Here is a 23,401-nt window from a genome sequence, read left to right as displayed (position 1 = left end):
ATCTTTATTCGTAAATATAGGGAAATAATTAAATAATATTTCTAAATATTAGAAAAATAATCGAAAGACTATTTTGTCCAGTGCCAACTTTATTTTAAAAGGGTAAAAAAGACGAACGGCAGTTCGCTAAGGGCCTTTGTGCTTTTGATATAGTATAGATATAGATATAGATAGATACCTCCAACCAAACACATGATAAATTTAAGAGAAATTTAAACAAAATACAACCTTTTTAAAAATTTAATTTTAAAATTTATATCGGGATAACTCACCCCTTAAATCATTATAGCAAATTAGCATTCTTTCCCTAATAATCTATCCATCTATTCTATACTATATTAAAAGCATAAGATCTTTGTCTTTTTTTTTATTATTTACAAATAGATTATACATTAACCAAAATTATAATTTATTTATTTTCTTAATATATAGAACTTTGAAATCAACTAAAATTTTCTATTATTATACTTTTTTCTTGTTTGAACTATGTAGAAACTCCTAATATTCAGAAATTTAAAATCAAACAAACTACAGTTATACAAACTCTTTTCTTATAATTGTGTAAAATAATATGTTACAACTTACATCCGCCTATGAATGCTTTGAATAAAAAGAAATATGAAGAAACCACGAATAAGCATACAAATTCATTCTCTTCTTAGTTTATTCGGTAACAAAACTTGCAAAGTAATTCGAACCCAAAGTCTTAGAACAATGCTCTCTAAGAACACAAATACTCAGTGCCTGGAAACAACAACGCAAATCCCCCCAGAACCACCAGACATCTCACCAAAAACATTCACACACACTGGAAAATAGCCCCCCACTCAACTACAAGGAAAAGTTGCTTGCAAATGCAGATTAAATTGACGTGGAAATGGATCCCATTGACGATGGACAAATGCAAGTTTCAGATACTGAAATTACTACCCAGTCACAAGAGAAGTCACCTTCATACGTTGGTGGAATAAAAGCAATCACACTCACAGACCAAGAAAAAGAAAGACTTCACTATCTATGGAAGTTCTCTTTGATTATTAAACTCTTTGGAAAAAGAATAGTCCACCATTACTTAAAAGCAAAAATACAAGAGTTGTGGAAACCTACGGAACAATTTCCTCTAATAGATTTGGGCTATGATTATTACATTGTTAAGTTCACACGAGAAGAAAACATGCGGAAGGTACTCCAAAACGGGCCATGGTTTGTTAATGGCCATTTCCTGTCGATAAAACGCTCCAAACTTTGTGGCTGCAGATGCCCAGCAAACCGTCTCTGCGGTTTGGGTGCGATTGCCACAACTCCCCACGGAGTTCTATGACGAATCCTTACTGAAGAAAATTGGAAATTCTATCGGATCACTACTGAAAATTGATGCTTGTACGAGTGCCACTCTTAGAGGACGGTATGCTAGGCTGTACATCCAAGTTCCATTAGAGGAACCAGTCACTACACGAATCCTTATCGGCTCACATTTTCAGCAAATAATATATGAAGAGGAGGGTTTTCTATGCAAACTATGTGGAAGGTTGGGCCATACAAGATCAGGATGCCCGTGTCAGGAAACCAAAGGCCATGATCAAAACAAATTGGCAAAAGATGGGACCAACAACCAGCGTCTCACAAATCAAGTACAAGAGGAAGAGTGGCAAACGGTGCTCTTTAACAGGAAAAAAAGGCACAACAACAGGGCAAAGACAATAATGGACCAAGCCACGACTGCTACCCACCAAGAGTATCCAAGTCCAGGTATAAACGTTAAGATTTATGCAGCAGACTCAGGTAAGTACCTCTCCTCTTAGAAAGTTTCCTTCAAGGCAAAAAAGAATGATTCCCATACCACCTCGTCCCAATCTTTTACACGACAGTCTGGTAAAATAGACATAAACGACACCATGAATAAAAACACTCTCAATAACTGCACCAAAAAGAGTAATGTTGACAACATGAACATGATGCAAGAAAGCTCCTTTAACGAGAATATCACTCTTGCAAACAAATTTAATGCACTCCACTATCCTCAGGAAGAAGATGAAGAGCCAAACCAATTGAATAGCGCAGCCTTTCTGCACTCTCCATCTTCTTTGATACAAACAAGGCTGACCCCTCAAACAATTGGGACACGTGTCATAAACGTGCCTAAACCTATTACACCTAATAATAAAGAATTATTTTTAAGTCCCTTAGACCCTCCCAATACCTTTTTAGATAGGCCCCATGTTGCAAAAAAAGAACCCAATCAAAACCCTCAAAAATCCTCACCAATACACGCGGCTATGGCGGATGGACAAATGGCCTTGCAAATCGATACACTAGCCCCTAATAAACACAACTCCACGCAAGAATCAACCAATACACCCTCTAATAAATCTCACGACAGAGATTCTCAATCATCACTTCCTATTCATGAAGCTCCATTAATACCATTTACTATATCCCAGCATGATAATTCCCCTTCTTCCTCTATTAACAAGAAATCCAACTCTCTACCCCTTCAGGCCCCCAACGAATCAAATGGACAACCTTCCTCACATGCCCCCTCACGTAGCTCATCACCAACTAGTGTATGTAGCATACCCTCCCAACCCTGCTCAACCTCCACAGTCATGGATCGAACAAGGACTGCAAGGTCAAGCAGTCTTCTTCACCATGACCATAGAGGACAGGGAGGTACTGATAGTGCTCCAAAATCCAACTTTCCTGGCCCAGATGATATCGAAGGCATGAGGTTATCCCTAGACAACTACTTAAATCACATGTGGATGGCCAACGTACTAGATCCCCTAGCCCCAGCCCTAGCACCAGCACTGTACCACAACATGCACCACCATTGGAACCTCCCCCCACACTTCAACCCTCCTCTCAACATGAACATTCCACAGAATCTGCCATTCTTCTCCCCACTGGAGATGACTATTGGCAATCCACTGATCTTCCCTTGGCAACCCCAGCAAGCCCAGGACCCACCCCTCAATCAGAACCAAATGGACATCCCACCACCCCAAGAACAAGAAGAAATAGAGATGGAGGAAGAGATCATGGACCTCCCACTGCCCTCAAGCTCGTTCACCGAAATCTCAAATCTCAGAGAAGCAGCCCTTATGCTGTTCCCGGAGAGAGAGGACAAAAAATTCATCTACACTGCTAGTGGCACTCATGAAGTGCTCGTTCGATCTGCGACCACCAGTGAACAGAGATGCCACAAAAAATGCGGTATTACTAACCCCAACTCTGAGGGGAAACCAGTTCTCTTTGACGGAGAACCAAGTCTCAATGCACCCCCACAATCAAATGATCCCCGTGAATAAACCTACTAGCTTTATTGTTTGGAACACAAGGGGGGCAAATAATGAGACTTTCAGGAGGAATTTTAGGGACCTCATCTATACCCACACCCCATGCATGGTCGCCCTGTTGGAAACAAAGATGGAAGATCATGCAACCCTTAGAGACAATTTCCACTTTGACGACATGATGGAGGTCCCTGCTCAAGGAAGAGCAGGAGGAATTGTTCTCATGTGGGTCACCAGCATGGTCACTGTTACTCGACTTAGACAGTCTACTCAAGAACTCCATGCCATGATTCAGGTATACCCAAATCACCCTCCTTGGCTACTTAGTACCATATATGCTAGTACTAAAGCTGTAAATCGTAGGAAACTTTGGGAAAATCTGGAAAATATATCGACTAGCTATAGGGGCCCTTGGATGGTCGCGGGGGATTTTAATGATATCGTAAGTCAAGTAGAAAAGTTTGGAGGCAGAGATCAATAGATCTCGTTCCTCTAGATTTTGGTCTTGTGTTAATTTTTGCAAGTTAATCGATTTAGGTTTTAAAGGTAGTCGTTATACATGGTCTAATCATCGTAGGAAAAGTAACGGTTTAATTCTTGAAAGATTGGACCGTTGTTTTGCCAATGAAGAATGGTTTGTCAACTATCCTAATGTTTCCATCACTCATTTAGCAAAAACCTATTCGGACCATAATCCCCTCCTTTTTAATGCAAATAATGTCTTTAGACAACCTCCTAATACCGTTACAAAGCCTTTCCGCCTAGAAAGTTATTGGTGCTCTCACCCTGAATTTGAAAACTTAGTTAAAAAGAGTTGGCAACATAAGGAATTCACTGAGGCAACCGAATTATTTACTCATAACGTTAACTCCTGGAATAGAGAAACCTTTGAAAACATCTTCTTTAGGAAAAACAAAATTTTGGCTAGATTAAATGGTATTCAACACTCACAGGCTTATGCCACCAGTACTTTTCTCCAATCCCTTGAGAAACACTTACCACTGATTATAATAACATTATTAGATTGGAAGAGGATTTCCGGGAAATTAGGTCTAGAATAAATTGGCTGAACCATGGTGATGCCAACACTAGGTTCTACCACTTGTCCGTTGTCAATCGTAGAAGAAGGAATAAAGTATCTTTCTTTAAGGATGACCATGGTAATTGGATTACTGACCATGACAGCCTTGTTAGTCATACTAGTAATTATTTCAAAAACATCTACACTACTAGTCACTCAAGTACTGACTGGAGTAACATTAAATCAACTCCCACAAGTTCCCATAATATCGACCTCTCCCCATTGGATAAACCCTTAATAGACAATGAGGTCACCCAAGCCCTATTCTCCTTTAAACCGTTTAAAGCTCCGGGCCCCGATGGTCTGCACCCTTTTTTTTTCAGAAATACTGGAATATAGTCGGCAATTCTATAATAAACCTTTGTAGACATGTCTTTAATACCCAGGAATTGCCTACCTCTATAAACAATACATATCTTTGTCTTATTCCTAAATTCCACAATGCAAACGATCTCAAAAATTTCCGACCAATTGGCCTTTGCAATACCGTCTATAAAATAATTACAAAAATCATTGCCAACCGCATTAAGTTATATTTGCCTGACCTTATTGGCCCATGCCAAACTAGCTTCCTTAAAGGACGTAGGGCTTGTGATAACGCCATCCTCGTCCAGGAAGTCATGAACCATATTAATAAAACAAGAGGGACTGAGGGAAAGTTTATTATTAAATAGACCTTGAAAAAGCTTTTGACCGTATTGAATGGTCTTTTGTCTACCGTACTCTTCAATTTTTTAAATTCCCTCCAAAGATCTCCGAACTCATTTTAAATTGCATTACTACAAGCAACATTGCCATCCTGGTCAATGGTACCAAAACCAACTATTTTTCTCCCTTCCGGGGTATACGTCAAGGCGATCCCATGTCTCCGTACATTTTTATTCTGTGCATGGAACTTCTATCTACCTACATTAACCACCAAGTTGACCTCCAGCTATGGGACCCCATCACCCTTAGCAAAAATGGACCTCAACTCTCACATCTATTTTTCGCAGATGATCTTACCCTTATGGCTAGAGCTAACCAAAAATCTATTCATCAATCCACAAAAGCCCAAGTCTTTTTTGCACCCTATCAGGGCAAAAAATAAACTCTACCAAATCTAGGGTTATTTTCTCAAAAGGATGGCAAGATACTCCCCGTGAATTAATTCAAAATCTTCTAGAAATAAAAGCTACCAATACTTTTGGGAAATATCTTGGTTTTCCTATCCTGAATAACAAACCTAAACCCCATGACTTCCAATACATTATTGATAGTATGAAAAACAAGCTTGCCAACTGGAAACTAAATTTCCTAACCCCAGCAGGGCGACTCACTCTCAACACCATCCCAGCATATGCCATGCAATATTTTCTTCTTCCTAAAAAAACTTGTCACAATATTGACAAGATCCAGAGAAACTTTCTTTGAGGCACTACCCCTCAAAAGAAGAAGATTCACTACATAAACTGGGACACTGTCACCCTTCCAAAGGACCAAGGGGGTTTAGGCATTCAAAATGCCCATGATAAGAACATGACTTCACTAACAAGTCTGGCTTGGAGACTCTTCTCTCAACCCACCTCCCTTTGGGCACAAACCCTTATTAAAAAACACTGTCCAAAAAGCACCTCCTCCTCCCACTCTTTTATTTGGAAAAATTTTGTTTAGGGGGGTACTATATGCTCTAAAGCTATAGCATGGGATCCAGGGTCAGGAACTAACATCGACTTATGGAACTCCAGATGGATTCCTCATTCACCACCTCTCCGATCAATTATTCAAGGTCCCTTATCCCAAAAAGACCAAAGACTTAGTTTACACAACATTTGGGACGGCCTCAAATGGGATTGGTCAGGAATCTCCATGGAAATTCCTCAAGAAGTTCTCAATCAAACTAAGACAATCTCCTTGAGCCAGGGTAAGATTGATACCCCCTATTGGTCGTTAAATACAAATGGCATATTTTCCGCAAAATCAGTAAATAACCTAATCCATCCATCGCCTGACCATAAGTATGGGTTTAATTGGATATGGACTCTAAATACTTTGCCAAAAATCCAATTCTTTCTATGGCTATGTTCCCATAATAAGCTGCCAACAAATACCTATCTACATCATATAGGTATCAATGTTACCCCAAATTGTACCATCTGCAAGCATCCATCAGAATCCATCCATCATGTTTTTCTTGAGTGCCTTACTGCACGAAAATTCTGGCTGGACCTTGGACTAAATATCACTGCCCTCCCCTACCACCATACTCACTGGCTTCACTTAATAAAAGACATGCATATTCCTATCCTAAACTAGCCTCTATCCTGGGACTTTTTCTTTCGCTTTGCCCTATGGCACATTTGGACAAACAGGAACCATAATGTCTTTAATGAAACTAACGCGTTGGTGGATATCAAAACTGTGTGCATGCGGGCTATGGAGTGCATGTTCTGTACAGGGAACTCCTCATCTCCCAGCCCTACAAAAAGCATCCATGTCAGGTGATTCCCTTCACCTCCGGGATCCTTTAAGCTTAACACGGATGGCTCCTTCTACGCTAGAGACAAGACTGGTGATATTGGAGGGGTTACAAGAAATGCAAAAGGGGAATGGGTCATAGGATTCTCCAAAAGGATTTGTGCACTCAACCACACTCATGCCGAATTGAGTGCCTTAGAGCATGGGTTACATCTAGTAATAGACCATCAACTAACTCCGGTGGAAATTGAGACAGATTCTATTGAGGTAATTGAACTATTAAATGAAAAAAATCCCTATTTTTAACAATTTACTAAATTCTTGCAGGTCTCACTTGAGGAGGTTGGGGAATCCAGTCATCCGGCATAGCTTCAGGGAGGGAAACAAAGTAGCGCATATATTGGCAAATGAAGGATCTAAGAAGCAATCAAGTGATAATATATATATCTTAAACTATCCGCCTGCGTCTGTATTTGCAACCCTACAATCAGACGACAAAGGCGTCTAGAAGAAAAATTCTCATATCTATGTCTACTAAGTTTGCTAGTTTTCGTAACCTATGTGTACTATCTACTCAAAGCAGTTGTAATGGGACATCCAATGTCCCTATAATGACTTAATATATATGAATATTTCCTCTTGATACCAAAAAAATAAAAAATAAAAAATAAAAAAATTGCTCTTGATTATTCTAATTCTTGAAAGTTATTGCCTTTGTGATTGACTATCTTTATGCTTAACTGCTATTTCATGTTAAACTATAGTTATAGAGATGGTGATGCACTATTAATCTGAATATGATAGAATTTGCATATGACTGACTTTATTTTTATTTTTTTAATTGGTAACTAAACTTTTTGTATTAATCACCAAGAAGATATGTACAAGACGTGAAGACCATAACAAGGCTACACAACCTGTTATCTCAATAAAAAAGGCTCGACCCTAACACAAAGGTAATCTAGAATTTAAATATATGGATATCATTTTGTATTCTAGAGAAGGGGAGGTCCCTACGAGTTCAAAAATCTGAGTTGCTTGTGTTTTGCCTTTAGCTCTGGCATTGATGCTATTGAATGTACTACCAACCAAGACTGATGCAGATGAGAAGAAATCACCTAACAGTTGGAAAACAACCACTCTTGAGAGCTCCTGTGATGAAGTAACCATATATAAGAGAACCAAATTCAAGTACTCAACAAAGCTTTTGTGGTAAAGTTGCAGGCCTCTATTGAAGCAGGAATCCAGATAGTTTTTTTAACAAGAGCAAATGCAGATGGAAAAGATTTTAAACACTAAACATGAAAAAGGAACTAGCTTCAATCAAAACGGTTATTGAACAACAGGATTAGAATTACAAAAATTAATACAAGCAATAAGACGTGGTTTTAACCATCAAGACCTCTGTGTCTGATGATCTCGACGCCTAAGTAGTCAACAGATCCTTGAACAGCCACATGCGGCTTCCCAACTTGAACACGAACAGCAGATACCTGTGGATACTTGTCGAGCGTTGTAGATGCTATAAGCTCAGCCACCTTCTCTAGAAGTTCTCTAGGTGGACCCTCCACAATCTCTTTCACTATTCTGCCAATTCTCAGATGAAAATGATATCAAGGCAATGTCAAACAAAAATAACCATAATGATAAACAGAAAAAATTGCTCAGCAAAAAATTGTAATTTCTGAGAATTGCTTAAGGTATGAAAAGTAGCTGTCGTACAAGCAAACGCCAGGCCAAATTATTGCAGCATGACTAAATAGGACCAGCAGGCAATCTATACGTGAAGACCAATAGGAAAGCCATTTCAATTCAGTGACAAAATCATCAAATGTTCAATCTCAGTTCTGGTGTCAGTTAAGTTTGGTGGTCTTTTCTCAAGTCTACATATCTTATTCTAAAAGTAGCTGTCTTAGCTAACCAAACCTAGAGTGCTAATCAAGTCAACATCATTTCCATTAGCAGCATACGTTACATAGCCAAGGGGAAGGTGGTTTTCGCCTTGGCTAACAAAGCTAGATAACTAGAACAGGGGAAATTCTTGGCATTTTGGTTCCTTCTAAATAAGTTCATTTTCAAATGGGTTCCTGCACATATTATTTGAAGCTTGATAGCAAGTCCTACACTACAGGACATACAAGAGCGTCAAAAGGTAATCAAGCTTGTCAAGAATGGTAAAGCAATAGTGTCCAACTTCTCTCGGTCCCTGACTCTATAATGAACCATTATGAACCAGTAAAAGATTACCAGATAGTACATTAAATCTATGGTGATGTTAACAACATGAGACCATAGGATACTTAACCCTCTTTCCTCAATCTGGACAATGCGCCTCTCAAATTATCATCTAACGGAAGAAAGTTGCACTAGAGCAAGGTGTGAAGTAAGGAAATAACGGGAAAATGTTACTTTCTTTTTATCTTCACCATCTTCTCCCAAGAAAATACATGACACCTAGGAAAAGGCCCACCACCAAAAAATAGTTCTACAGCTTATGCCAAGTAAAGCATGAACTTTATCAAGTTTGCATAGTATGATAGAGATTCAAAAATAGTTCTACAGATTCAACCTTTCTCCTAGTGGTCAACAGAGTAAATAATGTTACTTTCTTCTTACATATTATAAGGAACAAAATTGAAATAAAGCACAACTACTTCATCTACAATGCACTAGAGGATACATCAAGTAGAATTCCAACAAAGATACAGTAAATCCTCACTAATTGTCGCACTCGTCGTATTTCCTTCCCAGTAGTAGATCAACATAATTCCAAACTGACAAAAGATTGCTTCAAGGAGAAAAAAAATTTCCTATTCATTTTGATTAACCACTCTACACAACAATATTTCATCTAGCCTGGACAAATAGAGCTTTGACGATAAAGAACAAACAGGGGAGAAGTCCTTGTTTGAACTAAACCAACAGGATTAGATACAGGTTCCTGCTGTGGCTTCAGAATACAATACAAAGGTGCGGATATATAACATGATTCTTTTTAAAAAGCTATCAAGTGACATGATATACATATTAAATGGCTCTGAAGGAAAAAACAAAAAATCTCCTACAATAATAACAAGAACAATTTCCCAAAGACAATGTATGACTGAATTTTCTACAGTTACTTAGCAACAAGGAATTGCTTCAGGGCAACAATGGATAATACTTTAAATGAAATACATTCTTCTATGAGAGATTGTTAATGATAAAAATTGTCAAACATTAAATTTTCATATATTTGTTTTTATTTGTTTATTTCAATTTACCCACAGGGAAACTGCTGAATCATTAAATCTTCCTATTTGTTAGAGAATACCTCCCATTTTAGATACAACATAATGAATTTCAATCGACATAGTGAGCGTAGAGCCCTAATACTTAACTGAAAAGGCTCATTTCACAAAGTTTATCAGTTACAATTGCAATAACCACTCACTTGTATATATCAGTGTAACTTAGAGTATCTGACAAACAGTCAGATTTACCAGCTGGCCGAAGATCCATCCAAGCATCAACATCAACCAGGAACTTCTGCCCCAGCTTCGTCTCTTCTGGCTTCACCCCATGATATCCATGGAACTTTAAACCCCTAAGCACAAGCTTGTCTCCTTTTGGTATATCCATGTGACCTGTCACTGATCCTCTTAAACAATGAAATAAAGAGCAGGCCTTTTGAATCAATTGTGTACATGTAATCTCATGTGTAGCTGCCTTGAAGCAGTTCTAAAACATTTGAAATAAAGCGCCTACACAACAGTTTGTATCCATATCTTAACTTCCTATCAATAACCATATAGCTCTGGAAAAAATTGCAGGGCGCAAATATGGCAACAAAGTTTGAATTTTTGCAGTCTTGCAGTATTTTGGGGCCTCGGGAAGTTCAAATGATCTTCAAACAACAGCTGCTGATAAACTCAATTCTTAGTTTGGTATTAAATACTCATTGGTGTATATAAGCTTATCTTATCAGGCTCCACTTGTACACATAACTAATGTATATCAAGCTAACAACAACAACAACAACAAACCCAGTTTAATCCCATACATGGGGGTCTGGGGAGGGTAGTATGTACGCAGCCTTACTCCTATCCTATAGGGGCAGTCGGCTAAAGAAACGGTAAAAATAAAGTAACAAGCAAAATGTATATCAGGCTCTACTTAGAAAATTCTACTCTTAGAAACCTTGTATGCCGTGATAAATGCATAGACGATATTCACTCACAAATCTAGAGACTACTTAAAAAGTTTGTAAATTTGCAATTTTTCAATAAGGTTAACACAAAGACAACACGCGTAGTGCAGACCGGGATACTAGTCTTAATAGGAAATAAACTAAGAAAAGAAAAACAAGACAAAATCGAGCATTGTTCATTAATAAGAGTGGAAAATGCTAAATAACACTGCCTCCATTCCATTATTATGGAATAGTCAAAATATCTATTCTTCAGGTTGTAAACTGATTCCTTTATCTTTTCAGAAATAAAGATTACAGAATAAAATAAAAAAATTGTGTAACATGTATTCAAGGAAAATTTCATTCAAAATAGTAGCAAGTCACATTAATTGGGACAAAGGAAGTATTCCATATAGCAATTCTGACAAAGGACTTAGCATTAGCCTTCCACCATTATCAAAACTTTGCAAGTTGGAACTTTACCCTCAAATCTTTACAACCAGACAAGTTCTAGGTAAACAGAAACAGATAAAAAGGGGCAGGTTAAGCGCACGTGACGGGTTTGAACGTCTGGCCTCGTATTTAAGTAGAAAAAAAGTAGAGGAGTGAGTCCATTATCCATCGAGTTTCACACCATGCGTCCCTAGCCATAGAGAATTTCTCGAAACAAGTTAGGGTCGGTTACATGAATCCTCTCAATTGGGGTAAATGGGAGGGACAGCTCAGCATCTAAAGTTCTCAACCTTTTAAAGCCCTTTAATGAATTTGGACCAAAGAAGCATTTTTCAACTAAATAAACACAGATATTTCAGCATTCAATACAACAAATTCTAATTCAATCATAAAAGTAATAACTTTACATGGTCATATACCAAGAATCAATTGAAACCCACTTCACTAATCTAATTTGTCTGAAAATTAAAGATTTTTTAAAGACCCACATAAAATATATATCTGAATGACTATCAAATATTGCAGAAAATAGGGAAGAAGCAACTGTTGAAAACGAAGAGAAGACTTTTCAAAGTACTTACTGGTGCTGGGTGATGCAATGAATGGTTATTAAGTCAGAAAAGAAGCAAGAAAATTGCCTATATAGAAAAGCTCTACCGGCAAGTCTAGCAGAAAAAGCGTAAAACACGAACTTGTGAAATTTGACAGAAAAAGCATAAAACACGAATTATAATCATATTTCCTTCAATGCGATTTATAAAACGCATTCATCAAAGAGGATTTGGCATTGCATAACAATTTAGTCCAACAAATGGCAGAAAATGGCCACGTAGCCTAAATTTAAAACTTAATGACATTCTCTCTTCTAATGGCCCAACCATCACCCCAAAAATAGCCTTTTATTTCTTTTTCGTTAGAATTAAAAAATCTTTCAAGATTTCTTCCAAATCTCTACAATCTTTTTTCTAGGTTTTTAAATTATTTCTCACAAGCATTAAAAATGTTAAAAATTATAAATATAGTTTGTATATCATAGTGTATATCCAAGTGTATAACACAAATAAATTTTATTTTTGGTATATCATACTGTATAACATGTATACCAATATATATATATATATATATATATATCACAACTTTATTTTTCTTCTTTGTGTATAAGATCGGAAGAGCGTCNTTCGATAGTTGTCTATAGTTTGTATATCATAGTGTATATCCAAGTGTATAACACAAATAAATTTTATTTTTTGTATATCATACTGTATAACATGTATACCAATATATATATCACAACTTTATTTTTCTTCTTTGTGTATATCAAAAATTTATTTTCCTTCGATAGTTGTCTATAATTTATTATTATCTTTATATCCAAGTGTATAACACAAAACTAATTATATTATTTGTATATCACATTGTATAATACATAATAAAACGTGTATAGCAAAATATATATCACAAATTTATTATCCTTCTTATTCTCCATCTCGGCCTTCGATTTCCTCGATGAAAAAATCCTTTATTTCACTCCACACCACAGACGACGGACTGTTCATATACATTCTGGTTTTCTAGCAAACTATATCTCTCTATAAATTTCGAGAGCATTAATGAGTGGTGGAAGAGTAGAAGTGGCTGTACTATTAATCACAATATCGTACCGTTCGTAACCAGAGCCCGAAGTCAATGTGTATATACCGTTGTGGTCGACAAATATGCCGGAGACAACGGTCCATAAAAGAGGTTATCATTAATATAATCCACCATTTTAATCTCATTTCGAATAGGGAGGGAGGGAGGGAGGGAAGGGGAAGGCAGAGAACAAGAAAGGGGAGGGGACCAGCGAACAATAGAGGGAGGGCAGCAAACGGTTAGGAGAATAAATAATAAAATAGGGTAGTTTTTAGAATTGGCTATATAATGCCAATTATTTGGGGGTACCTTTGCCAAAACCTAATATAAGGCTAAAAAATTGCCACTTCCCCTTATGTGTTGTCATCGGGTGTCATTTTTTCAATCAAATGCGGTTAGCCCTTCTTAAGTTTTCTCGTATTCCTATTAATATTACACCACTGAAATTAGGGGTGGACATCGGTCGGTTCGGTTCGGTTGTGAATATTATCGGTTCTTCATATCGGTTATCGGTTTATAAATATACCAAATCGATAACCGAACCGATAAGATATCAGTTATCGGGTATCGGTTAGTCGGTTATCAATCCTTATCGGTTCAGTTATCGGTTTACCCGATAAGAATAAAAACTATCCAAAAATTTATTATAGAAATCGTGACCATACTATTAAGAGAAAGAAATTGAATTTTTGCTCTTAAGAGAAGAGGCATTAAATTTCAACTTAGAAAAAAAAATTTTCTTTGCATTTGAAAATCCCAATGAATGATCTCAATTTTCAAAGTTATAAGTTAATAGGAGTAAGGGATAAGACATTCAACAATCTAATCTTACTAACTATCTCTCTGCGGGCGGGCATAATTCATAGGAAAATAATAAAATCCTTATCTTGTAAATACTAAAGTATCAATGCAACAAAAGAAACAAATAGAAAAACTAAAAATTTGAACAATTAATTCTCTAAAGTTTAAAACTAAAATCCTAATTGAAAAATTAAAATGAGGAATTCAGAAAAGTTTAAAACTTACTCTAAGGATTAAGGTTAGAAGATGAAGAGTAACTACCGAGAGAATTGAGACAATTAAGCCATAAGGTGGTTTTATATACTTAGTGGATAAAATTATAATTTTGATAAAGCTTATTAGGCTATCGGTTAAACCGTTAATAAAATTGGGCAAGCCGATACCCGAACTGATAACCCATTAGTCAAATAACATTAAACCGTTATCGAACTATTTACCCAATAACCCGATACCGATAATCCAATAGTATTTTATCGGTTCGGTTATCGGTTATGCCCGATATATCCCCAGCCCTAACTGAAATTGTTGACAATCGGGGAGAAAGAGTAGCATGAAAAAAATTTATTTCACTAAACTAAATTACTTTTTTTTAATTGATATTTCACCTGGTATGAGCTCTCCACCAAAAGTAACCTCTACTCCAGGCGTTCGAAACCTTTGATTAAAAATAAAAAGGAAAATTAAACTAAGTTAACTTTAACAAAAGAATATTTCTCACAAATTAAAGTATTGATCAATTACATTTAAATGATAAAATTATTTCAATAAACTAAATTACTTTTTTTTAATTGATATTTCACCTGGTATAAGCTCTACACCACTCTAGGCGTTCGAAACCTCTGACTAAAAATAAAAAGAAAAATTAAACTAAGTTAACTTTAACAAAAGAATATTTCACACAAATTAAAGTATTGATCAATAATGTTTAAATGATAAAATTATTTAATTAACTTTAAATTTTTTTAAGGACAAAATCTCAAGATGAATTTTTTTTCTTTTTTCCAAATCTATAACATTTCCAATACATAATCCGTACAACATTTTGTTTAAATATGTCCTTTATTTACATGTAATCTTATAATTAATAATCATATTATTTATGAATATGTTAAAATCTTAAACGATGCTTATTTTGAATAAGAAATAATAGTGTTTAACGGGACCCCAAATAAAAAATAAAAAAAATCTTTTGACAAATAAAGCTTACTACTTTTAGTTTAAGTGATTAGACGTGCAACTATTTATATTAAATTTTTCATTTTGCTTTATACTATAGTGGGAGGGGAGCCTTGGCGTAACTAGCAAAGTTGCTGTCATGTGACCAGGAGGTCATGGGTTCAAGCCGTGGAAATAGCCTCTTGCAGAAATGCAGGGTAAGGGTGTGTATAATAGACCCTTGTGGTCCGGCCCTTCCCGAACCCCGTACATATCGAAAGCTTAGTGCACGGAATTATTTTTTTTTATATTATAGTGATGAAAGTCCCAACTTGCATATCCTTTCATATCTCTCTTTTCATATATGAAGAGTAAGTTGAAATTATTGTAGATATAATAAACTAAAGCAAATTAAATCATAACTTTGTCCACTTCTAGGACTAGTTGGCTCGACGTGCTAATGTTTATTGTTAATGGAAAATAGAGACAAATGTGGTATCACTTTCATATCTTGCTTTAATACAATTAATTCAGACCTAAACCTGAATTTCCCACTTGGCCCAAACATACAAATGGCTTTTGGATTCTTCCTAGTTAGTGCTCAATCAATGATGGAATACCTTTACCTAATTTAGCTTTCCCTAAGGTGATCTTTTAGACTTTGTCAAAGAAACAATCATGTCTATAATCTTGGCAAAATATTTACACAGTAAAAATTTAACCACATTTCATATTTACATCAAAGTAAGATACTCCCTCCATTCGCTTTTACTTGTCAACAAAGCTAAGATTTAAGTTTTATGGGTTCAGGCCGGTTCTAACATTGTTTCAAGTAAGGCATTTGCATTAGGCTTCCAAATTTTTGGGGCCCCTTTTTTTTAGAAATAATAGGTTTATAGGTACTTAAAAATTATTTGTACTTTGTACAAAAGTAGAGTTTTTCATAATAGTTGCCTCAAAGAAAAGAAGTTTTTCAAAATTATAATTGATAAAATCTTACCTGAGATTAACAATGTCTCGAGATAGATTAAATGGGTTGGCTATATTATCAATTGAAAATGTTTAGAGGAAATTGATTATAAAAAAATTATTAACAACTTTGCATCTCGAAAAGATAGAAAAATATACTTCAAATAAAAATATATATCATAATTTTAAATTTAGGTCTCATATTAAACTTTGGCTTTAGGCCACACATGTGTTTGAGGCGCCTCTGTATGAGTTCAACCTTTAAGTTTTTAGCATTGAACCCATTGTCTTTTTAAAGTTATGGGTCCGAATTGCTATATATTACAATATTAATGAATTTTTACATATAAATTTATGCTCTGCGTCAAAAGTACTGGGTTCAATTGAACCCGGTGCCGATGCATTACATCCGCCTCTGCTTGTCAAGTATTCTAAAAATAGATTTTTACTTTTACTTGTCACTTTTAGCATATCAAGATAGACAATTTCTTCTTCCCTGTTATACTAATTACTCATTTCAAATCACTTTCTCGAATCCATTAAAAATATGTATCAATTAATATGTGTATCATGATAAATTATGTACTTCATTTGTTATTTCTTAAGGGGTGTGCAAAGTCCATAGTGGATCAGTAAAAGTGAAACAAGAATGAGTAATACATAGACATTAGGATAATGTGAATCAATTTGAAAAGAAAAAAAAACTTAATTTTATTTATTTGCTTTCGCATATTTGGTATAGTTAGCTCAACAATCAACACTCAATTAATCTGTTGACAGATTGACCAAACTGACATTGACACATGGCCAAGACAGTATTGCACAAATAGCAAACTTGACAGAGACCGAGAAGTTTTATTGTGTGCCTCATACAACTTACATTAGTTGTGTAAGGCTCCTTTTTGACTCACAAATTTATTGACCCCAATCTTACAGTTCTGGATCCACAAAAATCTGGATACACAAAACTGTGAGACAAAAAAGATGCCTCATACAACTAGTGTCAGTTGTATGAGACACAAAATAAAACTTTTCCCACCATTTGTATTTTTCATGTCATATGTTAAGAACTCATTGTGCCCCAAAGGCTAAAAATGAGAGGAAAGGCATAAGAAGCAGCAGCAATTTAGAGGTCATCACTTCCTGAAATAAAACTCAAAAGACGCTCTTTTTGCAATTTTGTAAACTGATTTTTACATTTTTTCCCTTTTAACAGTTTTGCTGTTTACAAGTTAAAAACTGAACAAAGGATGCTACAACTATGAACAAGGCTAGATACAGAAGGTGCCACCTACCTTGCTCTATACAAAAGGTTACCAGAAACTAAAGACTCTTGAGACTCTCAACTGCTGCTTTGTGAAGAAGACTAAAAGCTGCAAATTAAGAACTGACATGCCCAAACTACAAACCAAGAGCTTTTGCTTAAGCTAAACTACATTTAGCGAGGCTGCTGGATGCGGCGAAGGCTGTTCTTTGGGCTAACAATCTTTGCTGGCTTCTCATAGTACTTTGGTGGCTCAATAGGAGATTTTGGCCCCTTTGGAAAGCTCAGTGTTCGTACGAGTGCCTCAGAACCCTTGGGTAAACCTGTTGTCAAGAGGGAAAACATGATTATTCATCATACAAGAATACTACTGAGAACCAATGATACGAGTATCATCACATGAGGGCGGAGATAGTAAGGGGGTTCAATTGAATCGCATCAAAAGATTATATCTCGCAAATAGGGGATAAATGACTTTTCATGGTCAGACATAAATTGTTGAATCTCCTTATATAAGAAGATTATAAGTGATAAAGCGCGTTCAAAAGTTAATTTAGGTTACAGGTTCAAGTCCAATCATGACATTCTATCAGTGTACTTTTGAATCCTCTCGTATAAATTTCTGGGTCTACCACTATCATGAACTATAACTGTAAGATAATGGAGATGTAAACCAAATAGAAGCATACCATTGACACCATAGAGTGATGACTTGATTCCTTGTTGTTCACTTTCAGATGATTGGAGGAACTCTTCAAACTGAGCTTCCATGTTCAAAATATCTTCATCAACATCAAGATCGATATTTTCGGGAAGCAAGTCAGCAACATCATTCCCAGCAAAACCAAAAGCATCATCGCCATATTCCTCTCCTTGATGCTGGCTCGTCCAATAATCATGGAACCATGTCGAAGTTGTCACCAAATTCCACCATTCGGGTGAAAAGTCCTCCACTTGACGCACATAAGATGGGATGAAAAGAGGTGCATTCGGATTCAGTGTCGACCTTCCTCCTGAAACTAACGCCATTCTCCTTTCTCCAAATTGTTACCTGAAGATGTCTGAACAAAGAATAAACCCAAGATATTAGTGCATACTGCACCAACTATGAGCACATGATCTAGCAAGTTTCAACTCAAACATTCAATTGTCCAAGGACAACAAGGATGTGTTTCTTCTGACCTAATTACCAATAACTAGAATATTGAAAACTAAGTATTTTAGCAAAAGTAATTAAAGAAACATTTCACAGAACTAGATAAATAGCATTCTCTATTTTTAATGACAATTATAACTAGGTTTCAGATTTGGCATCAATTCAAAACATTTAAGCCTATGTTGCTCCGGCTCTCCAAATATGTCGCCACATCCGTGTTGAATCCTCCAAAAATGCACTACTTTGGAGGATGAGTCAGAACAACACAGTTTTCAAACGTGGTTAAACAATACATAGCATCATAGGTACATTAGAGCCCCCAAAAAGGGAAACAAAATAAAATAACCGCAACAAATCACCACAGATCTAACCACTGACAAACTCAAGGTCAATCAATCTATGGAAGTGTAATCCAAACTATAATAAGCCATCTTTTTTTTAATCTTTTTTTTGTTGAAAAAAAAGCAACAAAATGAAGAGAAAAATCAAATCAGTTTTCAGTTTTACTTCCCACTTCCAAGTCAAACTTCATACTAATCAAATATACTTCACAATCGCTTGAAAAAAGGTTCATCAATCAACAAAAACAACTAATCGCAACCAAACTCAATCTTTTAATAAATTCAAATTTCAAAGTAATTCTGCACATCACTTCCAAGTCAAACTTCATACTCATCAATAAACATCGCTGTCCCTAGAAAAAATGTTCATCTATCAATGCAAAACAACTAATTGCAACCAAAAATCAATCATTTTAACCACAAAGTGGACTTGAAAAAAAATCAGAATTCACCACAACCAAAAAATCATTCATTTCAGCAAAAAAAATTTAAAAATTAAAAATATAATCAATAATTTTTCAATAAGAACTTCCCATATCCAAATCAAACTTCATGCTTATCAAGTATACTTCGCGATCGCTAGAAAAAAAGTTCATCAAACAACACAAAACAGCTCATCCCAACAAAAATCATTCATTTACAGCAAAATATACATTGAAAAAAATTCATTTTTCGAAATAATTCACAAATCGCTTCCAAGTCAAACTTACTTCGAGATCACTATAAAAATATGTTCATCAATCAACACAAAACAACTAATTGCAACAAAAAATGAATCAGTTCCAGCAAAAAAAAAAATATCAACAAATTCAAATTTTAAAATAATTCCCCACAAGAAGTCAAACTTCAAATATACTTTACGATCGCTAGAAAAATGCTATCGCAACAAAAAAGATCAATCATTTTAAGCAAAAAATTCTTCGAAATATCCAAACTTCAAATATTTCAAAAGATCAGAGAACTAAAGGACGAGATCTATAATAAAAATCAGAAATTTAATACTAAAATATAATCAGAAGCTACAAATGGCGATGTTTACAGTACCTTCGAAGTGAGAGAAAATATCTTTCAACTACAGGAACGACTCGTACACGTATGAAGTCTTATCTCCAATGGATGAAGGTTCTATTATTTATAGGCAGAAATGCCGAGCCTAGAGGTTCGGAAAGGCCGCTTAGGTTCGGTAAAGACCGAGGCAACCGACTGATTGACCTCCTTCAAGAATAAATAAAATTATATAAACTTCTAATTAATTAACTAATTTAAATAAAATTATATAAGAGGGGCTTCGGAAGGTACTGCGTATGCAGACCTTGATGTTTTCGATAGATCCTCGACTCATGAAGACGAAAAAAATAGCCACCCTCCGAGTTGCCAAAACCCAAAATAATCGGTTTGCATTTGTATATAGAGTTTTACGGTTGCGCACTAATAGTTGGGGTTAATATATGCTTATTTTAATTATTTTACTAAATATAACTCGCTAATATAGATATCATATAATTTTGTCTATCAAAATTTTAACAGATAAAAAGTACTTAAGTAATCTCAACTTCAAACTAAAAAAAAAACTTTTAGTATTGTTATATTGTGTCATCCATATTATCTTTGTCATTTTTTAACTAAAAAAAGCTTATTCTTCTTTCTTCTGCTAATGACTATATTACAATAATAACATTTGTTGATTGATAGTGCGTATGTAATGGTCTTCACGTTGTTGAATGCACTAATAGTCTTGAAACCTATTTGTCAAATATTCAATTGGGAAAAATATTTTAGATGAGTAAAAAAAATTCGAAATAGGATACTATTGCTTGACTACATAAAATTGTAAATAATAGGCAATTATTTTTAGAAGACATAGAAAGAATCTAAATATAGTTTTACATGCTTCACTATTTACTCTTTTTGTTTTAGTTTATTATATGTTCTCTAGATAGTTTTGCTTAGATGAAATAAAAACACATATTGACGTTCTAAAATTAAATGTTTAGTTATTACCAACAATGGGCATTAGACTTCTTCTGACTTTAACATTATTTATCATGTAAAAGAAATTACTACAAACACAAAATTACAAAATTGGGAATTACACATCTAAACTATAGAAAGTTCCGGAGAAAAAATATCGATGGCGTCTTTTAATTAATTATTTTTTATTTAATATTTGGTATCAAAAAATCCAATGACTCGATTGATAATTTGAATTTCCATCGAGCAGGTCAACTAAGGTGGTCAACCGTTCCTTGATGAAAAATTCTTCATCCCCATAATTTGAACGAGATACCACTAATTAAAAGTGAAATATCATCTCACCACACCCTTAATGGTAAATTATTTTATTCAAAGCATCATTGATAGGGGATGTATCTTTAATTTAATATTTACAGTGATTTGATATTAAGGGACGAAGACAAACCAGATACGTAGGTGAAAGTTCTTGTCTGTGATAAAACAATAGTAAATAAATAAATAAACCAGGTAAGCCGCGTGTATCATTTTTTAAAGCCAAATGATGCTTTATTTAAATTAAGGATTATCCTTATCAGTGATTAATTTAAGGAAATCATAGTTAAAAAAAATGGACTACAAAGTCTGATTATTATTACGATAAAAGATAAGTATATAGGAAATCATAGTTAAAAATATTGTTTGGCTCAGTTTCCAGGAAGAACCAAAGGAAAGTTCACTGTCCATTTCCCAAGCTATTAAAAAACAGTACTATAAAAAACATCACTTTTTTTTTTCCTTATTCAATAAATTTTCACAGTAGAGGTATAGTTTTGATCTATGTCATTGCTTTTGGATTAGCTAGAGTATTGGCCATGCGTTTGCTTAATCAAATTTCAAAGTAAAATATTGAAATATTGATTTATATTCAAAGTAAAACATCACAATCATGAGATGTCGCGAAATGGATGAAATTCTTCAATTTTAACCAGAAATTTCGGGTTCAAAAACTAAAAATGGAGAAAGTTGTCGTTTCCTTAGGTAAATAAAATCGTCTACAATTAAAAATATTTACTCTTACTTTACGGTAACGAAGTCGAATTATTCGACGTCTAAAACGATTACCAAAGGGGTATAATCACTTTTAGCACGTCACAAACTATTTACATCTGGTAGCCGAAAAGATGTATAAAACCTATATAATTTTGGTATATAACATTCAGAATGTGTATATATACAAAAAAATATATAAATTTTATATATTCGACTACTATTACTGTTACCGCGGTTATAAAGTGTCATTTTTTCGACACCAAACACGAGATCAAATAACTTGACTCGTTTTTCGAGATATTTGGAGCTGGAGTAATAGGGGGGACAAACTAGCCGGTAAAGTGATAAAGTCGTGTACACGTGTTCAACGCCTAGTCGAGGGAGAAAAACAATGGGCCCACTACGCATGTTACAGGCTTGTAATCGTGGGCCAGGTAGAAATGATCGACGGACTAAAAAGAAGAAACCTTTCATCCTACGGCTTGGAATTGTTTGAGTAGTTATGATGATGTGTTTCAAAAATAGTGCCAATGTGGGTCCCAGTTAACAACTGAATCCTTATAATTAGCATTTGATCACGTGTTGAGTTGGTGGGTAAACGGCCCAAATCCACATTTATTGATTTTCTTTAGGCATGCATGATTAATTAAAGATTATTGTGCTACTTTCTCTAGGCATTAATTATAATACTTTATATTATAGACCTGATAATGTAAAATCGGTGCACCTTAAAGAGAAAACACAATAAATAAACTAATTTCTGTCTCATTGGCTGTTAAACCTAGTTTCATTTCATCTCATTAAAATGTTTTTTGATTTGATTTTACAGGAGTCTCTTATAGACAAATGTCACTTAATTCCTTGTATCTTTTTTCATTATCTCATTCTTATAACAAAAACAAAGAGGCAGTACTATTTCATCGAATATTTGCTACGGATTTGTCTAAAGCCATCTCGTTTGTTTGTTGCTATTGCTTTCTTTTCATTTTTCCTTGAGCCGAGGGTCTATTGAAAACAACATCTCTATCTAAGGTGTCCGTACACCCTATCCTCCCCAACCCTACTTTTGGGATTATACTGGATTTATTGTTGTTGTTGCTATTGCTACTGCTTCTTTTTTTATCTTTTCTTGAGCCGAGGGCCTATTGGAAACAACCTCTCTACATCACAAGGTAGGAGTAAGATCTAAGTGCACTCTACCCTCCCCTAACCTCACTTGTGAAATTACACTGGGTTTATTAATGTTGTTTTAATACTTGATTCTAGTTTGTTCAGTGAGTTTTTTTCTCGTTGGAGATGGAAGAAGATAAGAAGTTAAAATTAGATGTGTTAACTTTTGTACTCGGAACCACGCCATCTTCTTTCATTTGGGACAAATAGAATACTAGATGGATATATCTACAACGTCAACTATGGTAAACTTCCAAAAGATATTCCAAAGAAAAAAGATAAACCTTGTATTTTTTATATGATGTCCGCGCTTGCGCACACCCGGTAACTATGTTCACCAACGTTGAATACTAACAGGTACCCGACAACTATGTCCACCTCGTTAACTCTGCGCACCTCAGTAAAGATAGAACCTTGTCAACACTTCCAAAAGATGTTCACTAGAGTACCAAATA

The 23,401-nt window shown here is 35.1% G+C and overlaps 2 protein-coding genes across 5 annotated transcripts; both read right to left on the bottom strand.

Moving 5' to 3' along the window:
* Positions 1-7,986: 7,986 nt before the first annotated feature.
* Positions 7,987-12,236, bottom strand: LOC109209371 (dihydroneopterin aldolase 1-like). Of its 4 annotated transcripts, none has more exons than XM_019372633.1 (3): positions 12,037-12,236; positions 10,265-10,471; positions 7,987-8,418 (listed from the first exon to the last, which is right to left on the bottom strand). In XM_019372633.1, exons 2-3 carry the CDS (start codon positions 10,450-10,452, stop codon positions 8,220-8,222), a joined length of 387 nt encoding a protein of 128 aa, XP_019228178.1. In that variant the 5' UTR covers positions 10,453-10,471; positions 12,037-12,236; the 3' UTR covers positions 7,987-8,219. The 4 variants fall into 4 exon arrangements, with proteins under 4 accessions (XP_019228178.1, XP_019228176.1, XP_019228177.1 ...); XM_019372631.1 differs by having other exon boundaries at positions 10,265-10,463; XM_019372632.1 differs by having other exon boundaries at positions 10,265-10,457; positions 12,037-12,234.
* A 4,916-nt stretch (positions 12,237-17,152) lies between these two features.
* LOC109209370 (protein EARLY RESPONSIVE TO DEHYDRATION 15-like) lies at positions 17,153-19,915 on the bottom strand. The gene is made up of 3 exons (XM_019372630.1): positions 19,818-19,915; positions 17,966-18,337; positions 17,153-17,599 (listed from the first exon to the last, which is right to left on the bottom strand). The coding sequence occupies exons 2-3, from the start codon at positions 18,303-18,305 to the stop codon at positions 17,451-17,453; spliced, it is 489 nt and encodes a 162-aa protein (XP_019228175.1). The 5' UTR covers positions 18,306-18,337; positions 19,818-19,915; the 3' UTR covers positions 17,153-17,450.
* Between the last annotated feature and the right edge of the window lie 3,486 nt (positions 19,916-23,401).

The sequence above is a fragment of the Nicotiana attenuata genome, unplaced genomic scaffold, assembly GCF_001879085.1.
Source record: "Nicotiana attenuata strain UT unplaced genomic scaffold, NIATTr2, whole genome shotgun sequence".
Taxonomy (NCBI): Eukaryota; Viridiplantae; Streptophyta; class Magnoliopsida; order Solanales; family Solanaceae; genus Nicotiana; species Nicotiana attenuata.
The sequence above is the reverse complement of the archived record's forward strand: the minus strand, read 5'-3'. Positions and strand labels throughout refer to the sequence as shown.

Coding starts and splice junctions, on each gene's coding strand:
- LOC109209370 (XM_019372630.1), bottom strand. CDS start 18,305: ATGGCGTTAGTTTCAGGAGGAAGGTCGACACTGAATCCGAATGCACCT. Junction 17,600..17,965: donor ATCACTCTATGGTGTCAATG/GTATGCTTCTAT, acceptor TCTTGACAACAG/GTTTACCCAAGGGTTCTGAG.
- LOC109209371 (XM_019372631.1), bottom strand. Junction 8,419..10,264: donor AGTTACACTGATATATACAA/GTGAGTGGTTAT, acceptor GAGAATTGGCAG/AATAGTGAAAGAGATTGTGG.